The sequence below is a fragment of the Eriocheir sinensis genome, unplaced genomic scaffold (genome assembly GCF_024679095.1).
Source record: "Eriocheir sinensis breed Jianghai 21 unplaced genomic scaffold, ASM2467909v1 Scaffold1770, whole genome shotgun sequence".
In the NCBI taxonomy this organism is placed as follows: domain Eukaryota; kingdom Metazoa; phylum Arthropoda; class Malacostraca; order Decapoda; family Varunidae; genus Eriocheir; species Eriocheir sinensis.
Window position 1 is genome coordinate 9,208 of NW_026111151.1, and position 9,877 is coordinate 19,084.

General features: G+C 36.7%; 1 protein-coding gene across 1 annotated transcript; it reads left to right on the forward strand.

Annotated features, from left to right (window-relative positions):
- The first annotated feature begins 3,380 nt into the window (after positions 1 to 3,380).
- Positions 3,381 to 9,171, forward strand: LOC126990573 (fibrinogen C domain-containing protein 1-like). The gene is made up of 3 exons (XM_050849184.1): positions 3,381 to 3,734; positions 3,996 to 4,438; positions 9,138 to 9,171. The coding sequence occupies exons 1-3, from the start codon at positions 3,495 to 3,497 to the stop codon at positions 9,169 to 9,171; spliced, it is 717 nt and encodes a 238-aa protein (XP_050705141.1). The 5' UTR covers positions 3,381 to 3,494.
- The last annotated feature ends 706 nt before the right edge of the window (positions 9,172 to 9,877 follow it).

Sequence of the window (9,877 nt, forward strand, 5' to 3'; positions counted from 1 at the left end):
AAATGGAGAGATAAATAGATATATAGATAAATAGATCGATAAATAGATACATAAATAGATAGATAAATATAGATAAATAGATAGATAGATAAATAGATAGATAAATAGATAGATAAATAGATAGATAAATGGATAGACATAAATAGATAGAGAAATTGATAAACAGATAGATAGATAAATAGATAGATAGATAAATAGAGATAAATAGATAGATAAATAGATAGATATATAGAGATTGATAAATAGAGATGAATAGATAGATAAATAGATAGATAAATAGAGAGATAAATGGATTGATAAATAGAGAGATAAATAGATAGATAAATAGATAGATAAATAGAGAGATAAATGGATTGATAAATAGATAGATAAATAGATAGATAAATAGAGAGATAAATAGAGATAAATAGATAGATAAATAGATAGATAAATAGATAGATAAATAGATAGATAGATAGATAAATAAATAGATAAATATATAGATAGATAAGTAGATAGATAGATAGATAAATAGCTAGATAAAAAAAATAGATTGATAAATAGATCGATAAATATATAGATAAATAGATAGATAAACAGATATATAAATAGCTAGATAAATAGATAGATATATAGATATATAAATAAATCGATAAATAGATAGATAGATAGATAAATAGATAGATAAATATACAGATAGATAAGTAGATAGATAGATAGATAAATAGAGAGATAAATAGATATATAAATCAATAGATAAATAAATAGAGAGATAAATATAGATAGATAAATAGATCGATAAAGATATATATATATATATATATATATATATATATATATATATATATATATATATATATATAGATATATAGATAGATAGATATATATATTTATATAGTTAGTTATATAGATATTTATATCGATATATAGATAGATAGATAAATAGATAGATATATAGATAGATAGATAAACAGATAGATAAATAGCTAGATAAATAGATAGATAAATATATAGATAAATAGAGATATAAATGGATTGATAAATAGATTGATAAATTGAGAGATAGATAGATAAATTGATAGATAAATGGATAGATAAATAGATATATAGATATATAAATAGATAAATAGATAGTTATATAGATAGATAAATAGAGAGAGATAAATAGATAGATAAATAGATAAATAGAGAGAGATAAATAGATAGATAGATAAATAGAGATAGATTAATAGATAGATAAATAGATAGATAAATAGATAGATAAATAGAGGGATAAATAGAGGGATAAATAGAGAGATAGATAAATAGATAAATAGATAGATAAACAGATATAGGTAAATATATAGATAAATAGATAGATAAATAGATAGATAAATAGATAGTTAAATAGATAGATAGATATATAAATAGATAGATAAATAGATAGATAAATAGATAGATAGATGTATAGATAAATAGATAGATAAATAGATTGATAAATATATAGATAAATAGATAGATAAATATATAGATAAATATATAGATAAATATATAGATAAATAGATAGATAGATAAATATATAGATAAATAAATAGATAGATAAATATAGATAAATAGATAGTTAAATATATATAGATAGATAGATAAATATATAGATAAATAGATAGAGAGATAGATGTATTGATAAATAAATAGATAAATAGCTAGATAAATAGATAGATAAATATATAGATAAATATATAGATAAATATATAGAGAAATAAATAGATAAATATATAGATAGATAGATAAATATATAGATAAATAGATAGATAGATAAAAAGATAGATAGATAAATAGATAGATAAATATAAATAAATAGATAGATATATATATATATATATATATATATATATATATATATATATATATATATATATATATATATATATATATATATATATATATATATATATATATATATATAGATAGATCTATATATATATATATAGAGAGAGAAATATATAGAGATAGATAAATATATAGATAGATAGATATATAGATAAATATATATATAAGTAGATAGATAAATAGATAGATAAATAGATAGATAGATAGATAGATAAATAGATAGATAAATAGATAGATAAATAGATAAATAAATAGATAGATAGATACATATAGATAAATTGATAGATAAATAGCTAGATAAATAGATAGATAAATAGATAGATAGATAGATAAATAGATATATAAATATATATATATATATATATATAAATAGATAGATAGATAAATAGATAGATAGATAAATAGCTAGATAAATAGATAGATAAATAGATAGATAGATAGATAAATAGATAGATATAGATATATAAATAGATAGATAGATAAATAGATAGATAGATAAATGGATAGATAAATAGATAGAGAAATAGCTAGATAAATAGATAGATAAATAGATAGATAAATATATAAATAGATAAATAGATAGATAGATAGATAAATATAGATAAATAGATAGATAAATTGATAGATAGATAAATAGATAGATAAATAGATAGATAAAAAAATAGATAGATAAATAGATAGATAAATAGATAGATAGATAAATAGATAGATGAATATATAGATAAATAGTTAGATAAATAGCTAGATAAATAGAAGATAAATAGATAGATAGATAAATAGAGAGATAAATAGATAGATAGATATATACATAGATAAATAGATAGATAAATAAGTAAGTAGATGAAGAGAGAGAGAGAGAGAGAGAGAGAGAGAGGATATGTTTATCTTCATGTGTTTTGAATAAGTTGCGCCTCTCAAGGTTAGGGCGTCAATGCATGCCTTGTCGTGCAGTCCTAGGGCCGCTTTCACAGTCATTTTGTTTGTTTTGATCGCTATCAATGGCGGCGATCTCTGTTATAGTATTTCCACGTCAAACTGGCCGATGGGGTAGTGGCGGCTGCGGGGTTAGCCTAGCCCCGCACCTTGCCACACACTCTCAACACCTCTCGCTTCCTCTGCAGCCGCCACTACCCCATCGGCCAGTTTCACGTGGAAAACTATAGCGTCGATCGCGGCCATTGGTAACGATCAAAACAAACAAAGCGTGACTGTGAAAGCGGCCCCTAGAGTAGGTCCTTGACAGCACAACAGAGCCGCTTTTGTGCACAAGTTCGTCACGCGGGAAGCCTTGGAAACATAATCCACCGAGAGAGAGAGAGAGAGAGAGAGAGAGAGAGAGAGAGAGAGAGAGAGAGAGAGAGAGAGAGAGAGAGAGAGAGAGAGAGAGAGAGAGAGAGAGAGATAATAGTAATGAACGAAGATACACACACACACACACACACACACACACACACACACACACACACTGCACGTGGGTGCGTCATTGTTAGGCCCGAGGAGAGGGGGGGGGGCGGCAAGGCTTTATAAGCCGACGCACACTGGCAGTAACCGGGCAGTTCACCCGTGAAGTTCTGCAAGGCATCTTGACCTGCTGCCTGTCAGACGAGTCTTGGGAAAATACTTCACTTGCCAGAAGATCAGAAGTAATGACACTTCTGATGTTGCTGAGCGTCGCGGTCATGGCCGTGGTCGTGGCCGCGGTGGAGCCAGCCAGCACTCCCGCCCCTGCTGCAGAAGGCGACACGAGCAACGTGCTCCTCGGTAAGTCCGTAGTGTCCAGTCTCCTCGTGGCCACGGGCTTCAGCGAGGCGTGTGTGGCCGAAGCCCTGGACAGCTGCGCACCCGCCTCCGTGCAGCGCCCAACGCCGCCGAACCCGCTGGTGCAGGTAATGGTTTATTCCGCAAAGAAATACAGCTTCCTTCGTGTAATGTAACTATACACCACCAAGTAGTGAGACCTGACGACGAAGTAACGTAACTTAATCCAATCAAATAATGTAAAGTAGACACATCAAATATGATGCCTAAACCCCAGTAAGCTACGCAGCCAAATCACACATAAAACAATGACATTAGCGACTGTTACTTTCTATTTCCGTTGGTGACCTACTCGCAGTAATAGACCAACCCTTTGCCTGACCATGCAGGAGGCGAGAGAGCTGCTGCAGGAGGTGCGTCAAGTCGTGCGTCACTACGACAACCGACCGCGTCACTGCAAGGACCTGCTGGACGGAGGGGATAGTGGCAAGGGCCTTCGACACGTGTACCCCTTCCCTGGGCAGCCCCAGCGCCTCGCGGCAGTGTACTGCGACCAAACGACTGACGGAGGGGGCTGGACGGTGTTCCAGAGACGCACAAATCTCACCGTCCGGGAAGATTTTAACCGGACCTGGCGAGAATGCGACTTGGGTTTCGGCCATCTCGAGGGCGAGTTCTGGCTGGGCCTGGACCTGCTGCACGGACTGACATCGACGGCCCTTCAGGAACTGCGCATCGACATGGCGGATTGGGACGACGGAAAACGGTACGCAAAGTACGGCTTCTTCTACGTCGGCCCTCCAAGCACCAAGTACCGCCTCACTGTTGACAGGTGAGCCAAGATGTTATGGGAGAGCTTTTACAAAGTCGTTGTAGTAGTAGTAGTAGTAGTAGTAGTAGTAGTAGTAGTAGTAGTGGTAGTAGTAGTAGTAGTAGTAGTAGTAGTAGTAGTAGTAGTAGTAGTACTAGTGGTAGTAGTAGTAGAAGTAGTAATAGTAGTAGAAGGCCTAGTAGAAGTTTTTTTTTTTTTACAACAAAGGAGGCAGTTCAAGGGAACAAAAAAAAAAAATAAAGCCCGCTAATCGCTGCTCCCATAAAATAATCAGAAGAGGCGGCCAAAAGCAAGGTCAAACTTGGGAGGAGAGGTGTCCTGATACCCATAGCTGGGCGTTATCGCGATAAGTTATCGCGATACTTTATCGCTGATAACAAAATCGGATTATCGACCATCCGCTACTTATTTAAATATATATCGGTATCTTCGTTACTTTTGTAACCAAACTAGCGATAATCGCTACTTTTTTTTCCGCCTTTCAGAAAAAAAAAACGTTGTCTCCCTACTGCGCATGCGTGGCCCGGTGTTGTATGAAAAAACTTCGGGGTATGAAATAGCTTCGGTGATGAGATTTCATACTTAGATCATGAAAATTAAAACACTAGGTTATTTTTTTATGATACTCAAAAATCAATATATCATAGAGAAAAATCATTTAACTTTGCCCCCAAAAATGATTATTCACTGCCTCAAATTTGATATTCCATATTCGTTTGTGACCATGCCATGATACTGAAGGTACCCGGTGTTGTGTTATTTGGTGTCCCGTCGTCAAAAGCTGGCGCTTTTGTTTACAAACAATGGTCTCTCGTAAACTGCGCATGATCAGACCATTAAGTGTAGACCTGTACAGTCTCACAATGCTTTTTTAACACATTAAGAGTTGCTGGAAAGCTGAATCAAACATACAGTACCACCATCCTCGCTGTTTCTAGAACGGCACTCTGTACATATAAATACGACTCGTACAGAGTGTCATTCTAGAAACAGCGAGGACGGTGGTAGTGGTACTATAATATGTCTGATTCAGCCTTCGAGCAATTCTTAATTACGGTTTAAAAGCTTTGTGAGACTGTACAGGTCTACGCTTGCTGGTCTGAGCATGCACCGTTCACGAGAGACCAGTGTTTGTAAACAATTTTTGACGGTGGGGACGCCAAATAACACAACACCGGTTCAGGCATTTCTAGTATTACCATCCATATGTACGTGTCAACGTGTGGTTTTAAGGTTTTGTAAGTTTCCTAAAATACAGATAATGAAAATTTTAATCATCAATGTTGTTCTATCTGAAATATCAATATAGTATCGTTTTCGCCTATCGGACTTATCGCTAGCTAGTATCGGAATTGTGGATTTATATCGGTTATCGGTTATCGGTTATCGCCTATATTTGTGTCTCTAGTTAACGAATATCGGTTATCGCCGTTAAGGTTTTTCATTATCAGTTATCGGGAATAAGGTTTTCTGTTATCGTGCCCAGCTATGCTGATACCCTCCTCTTGAAAGAGTTCAACTCGTAGGCAGGAGGAAATACAGATGAAGGAAGATTGTTCCAGAGTTTACCAGCGTGAGGGATGAAAGAGTGAAGATGCTGGTTAACTCTTGCTTAAGGGGTTTGGACAGTATAGGGATGAACATGAGTAGAAAGTCGTGTGCAGCGGGGCCGCGGGAGGGGGGGAGGCATGCAGTTAGCAAGTTCAGAAGAGCAGTCAGCGTGGAAATATCGATAGAAGATAGAAAGAGAGGCAACATCGCGGCGGAATTTAAGAGGTAGAAGACTATCAGTAGGAGGAGGAGAGCTGCTGAGACGAAGAGCCTTAGCCTCCACTCTGTCCAGAAGAGCTGTGTGGGTGGAGCCCCCCCACACGTGAGATGCATAGTAGTAGTAGTAGAAGTAGTAGTAGTAGTAGTAGTAGTAGTAGTAGTAGTAGTAGTAGTAGTAATAGTAGTAGTAGTCACTCCCGACACCACTCGCCTGTATCTTCTAACTCAATAATTAGTAAGCAGACCGCTGAAACACCGCCGCCAGGAAGGTACCAACAGGGATCTGCTGAAAGTGTCGTGTTTGGGACACTTGGTATGTAAATATCCAGCAGAAACAGCGATTTGTTTTTGCGAAAATCACTGCTTTGTGTGAAAAAAATATGTTTTGTGTCCTTTAAATATTTGTCCGACCTCTGGTCCTAAGTCAGGCCAACCCACAGAATGCTTCAGCCAACAGCCAGAGTTCACAGACACGCAGCGCATCACATCTCTCCCGTGTCTGTGTAGCCATTCAATTCGAGATCTCAAAATATCTAGTTCTTCAGATTAGTGCATCAGGCAAAGCGTAGATATGAAGAAAATATTGCAGCCAACTGTAAAATAATCCGAAATCCTTCTTCAGTTACATAAACAACAGAAAGGCGATCAGAAGTGGAATTGGACCTTTAACAAACAGCGACGGTGCACTAGTGACTGACAGCCAACACGTTGCAAAACCTATTAAATAATTACTTTTCCTCGGTGTTTAATAATAACAGTCCTCCCACCACCACCAACACCAGTACTAATGTAAATCCGAGCATGCATTGTCTAACTTTGAAATAAAACCCGATGAAGTCCTTAAAGCCCTCAAATCACTTAAAACAAATAAAAGTCCTGGACCTGATAAAGTATATCCAACTCTGCTGAAAGAAACAAAGAGCGAAATACTCTCCTCCTCACAACCGTATTCAATATGTCCTTGCGACAAGGCATTGTCCTTCAGATTGGAAAAGGCTAACGTGACACGATTTTAAGAAAGGAGACAAAAAGTACCAGGTAATTACAGGCCCATTAGTCTAACTTCGGTTGTAGGTAAGCTACTTGAGGGCATAATTAGAGACAAAATTGTGAGTTACCTTGAAAGCCACTCATTAATTGGGGACTCACAACATGGCTTCCGAAACAAAAGATCCTGCCTGTCAAATCTATTAACCTTTTATAACGACCTCTTCACTGTTTATGACGTAACCAAATCACTGGACGTAGTCTATCTTGATTTCCAGAAAGCGTTTGATAAAGTCCCGCATCATAAATTACTTTACAAATTAAAGCAAATAGGTATTGACGGTCAGGTAAACCAATGGATCGCGAATTGGTTGAGCAACAGAAAACAACGAGTAGTGATTGACGGATTTAACTCAGAGTGGGCGCCGGTCACTAGTGGCGTCCTCAGGGCTCGGTCCTGGCCTAGTGCTCTTCATTATGTACATCAACGACGTGGATGTTGGACTCAATAACCGCATTAGTAAATTTGCAGACGACACAAAGATTGGTAACTCGGTTCTCACTGACGAAGACAGGCAAAGCCTCCAAGAGGATTTGCACAAAATTTCAGCTTGGTCGGATAGATGGGAGATGCCCTTTAACGTAGACAAGTGCCAGGTCCTTCAAGTTGGAACGAGGAATAAGAAGTTTGATTACGAAATGCGCGGCGTTAAACTCAAAAGCGTTCAATGCGTCAAGGACTTGCGGGTCAAAATCGCGTCAAACCTCAAATTCTCACAGCAATGCATCGATGCAGCAAATAAAGCGAACAGAATGTTGGGCTTCATTAAAAGAAACTTTTTATTTAAGAATAAAGATGTAATACTCCTGCTCTACAACAGTTTAGTCAGACCCCACTTGGAATATGCGGTACAGTTTTGGTCTCCCCACCATGCAAAGGATATTGCTAAATTAGAAGGTGTTCAGCGTCGGGCAACGAAAATTATCCCTTCCTTGCGCAACAAATCCTACGAAGAAAGGCTTTCTACCCTTAACATGTTCTCTTGAGAAACGTCGCCTCCGAGGAAAACTGATCGAATGTTTTAAAATACTTAATGGTTTCACGAATGTAGACAGATCAACATTGTTTATGATCGATGACACTTTGCGCACGAGGAACAATGGCGTAAAACCCAGATGTAGACAAGTAAATTCAGACTGCACCAAATTTTTCTTCACCAACGTTGTAGTGCGAGAATGGAATAAGCTCCCATCATCAGTGGTCCAGTGTAACACGATTGACTCCTTCAACAATACGCGCGACCGTCACTTCCTTCAACTTAATATCAACTAGAGTAGAAATGCAACGTTTGGAGTCTTCTGATTAATGTAAAATCACTTAGGTTTAAGGACAGACCACCAAGTCTGGACCATGGGGTCTGTGTGGTCTGATTTTCTATGTAAATCTATGTAAATCATGAATGCCTAAAATATTTTGTTATTTTCAGCAAGGAACATACACGTACTCTCTCTCTCTCTCTCTCTCTCTCTCTCTCTCTCTCTCTCTCTCTCACACTCTCTCTCTACACACACACACACACACACACACACACACACACACTCTGTCTCTCACACACACACACACACACACACACACTCTCTCTCTCTCTCTCTCTCTCTCTCTCTCTCTCTCTCACACTCACACACACACACACACACACACACACAGAGTCTCTCTCTCTCTATATATATATTTATATATATATATATATATATATCTATATATATATATATATATATATATAAATATATATATATATATATATATATATATATATATATATATATATATATATATATATATATATATATATATATATATATATATATATATATATATATATATATATATATATATATATATATATATATATATATATATATATATATATATGAATTCCAGGTACAGCGGTGACGCAGGGACCTTTAGCCGATAGTTCTGGCCGCAGCTTTACCACTCATGATGCTGATAACGACTCATGGGCCACAAGGAACTGTGCCGAGGCGTAAGTAAGGCTCAATGGCTTGGCTTCATAAGTTTCAGCAGGTCACATTATTTAGTTACTTATGCGTGGCTGAAATAAAACCAAGGCTCAGTATTGCTGGATCTTCCCATATGTACACACAGGAACTTGTGATAAAATCATCCTTTCCAAGAAGATGAATGTCACGATCTGATGTAATTAACAACAACAACAACAAAAACATGATCTTTGCAATGCCTTTCAAATGAAAAAAGGGGTCTGCGAATGCTAAAACTAAGTTCCATAACTGGTAGATCTTAAGGCTATGCTGACCTTTCTGACACCTTAGTCAACCTTCGTAGAATGATGAGAACATTGAATGACTGATCATTTCAGCTTTGGTGGTCCGTGGTGGTACGGTGCTTGTAGTCACTCCAGCCTGAACAGCTTGCCGCACAAGGGGCAACACCAGGGAATCACCGGCATCGTGTGGTATTATTGGCGAGGGGCCCAATACTCCTTGCGGCAGACCGCCATGATGACCCGACCAGCCTTCTGAACAGTCATCATGATTCTGGGTTCAACGGTTGCCTGGGACACCTGTTTTGTTGGACAGTCTTCCAGCGCGGTAGTTTACGATCTTACACACACCAGCAACATACTCTTTTTCAGCACGCGA

What these genes read in the sequence shown, in the direction of transcription:
- LOC126990573 (XM_050849184.1), top strand. Translation starts at nt 3,495, where the DNA reads ATGACACTTCTGATGTTGCTGAGCGTCGCGGTCATGGCCGTGGTCGTG. An exon ending in CGCCGAACCCGCTGGTGCAG is followed by an intron (nt 3,735 to 3,995) that starts GTAATGGTTTAT and finishes CTGACCATGCAG; the next exon opens with GAGGCGAGAGAGCTGCTGCA. An exon ending in TACCGCCTCACTGTTGACAG is followed by an intron (nt 4,439 to 9,137) that starts GTGAGCCAAGAT and finishes TATGAATTCCAG; the next exon opens with GTACAGCGGTGACGCAGGGA.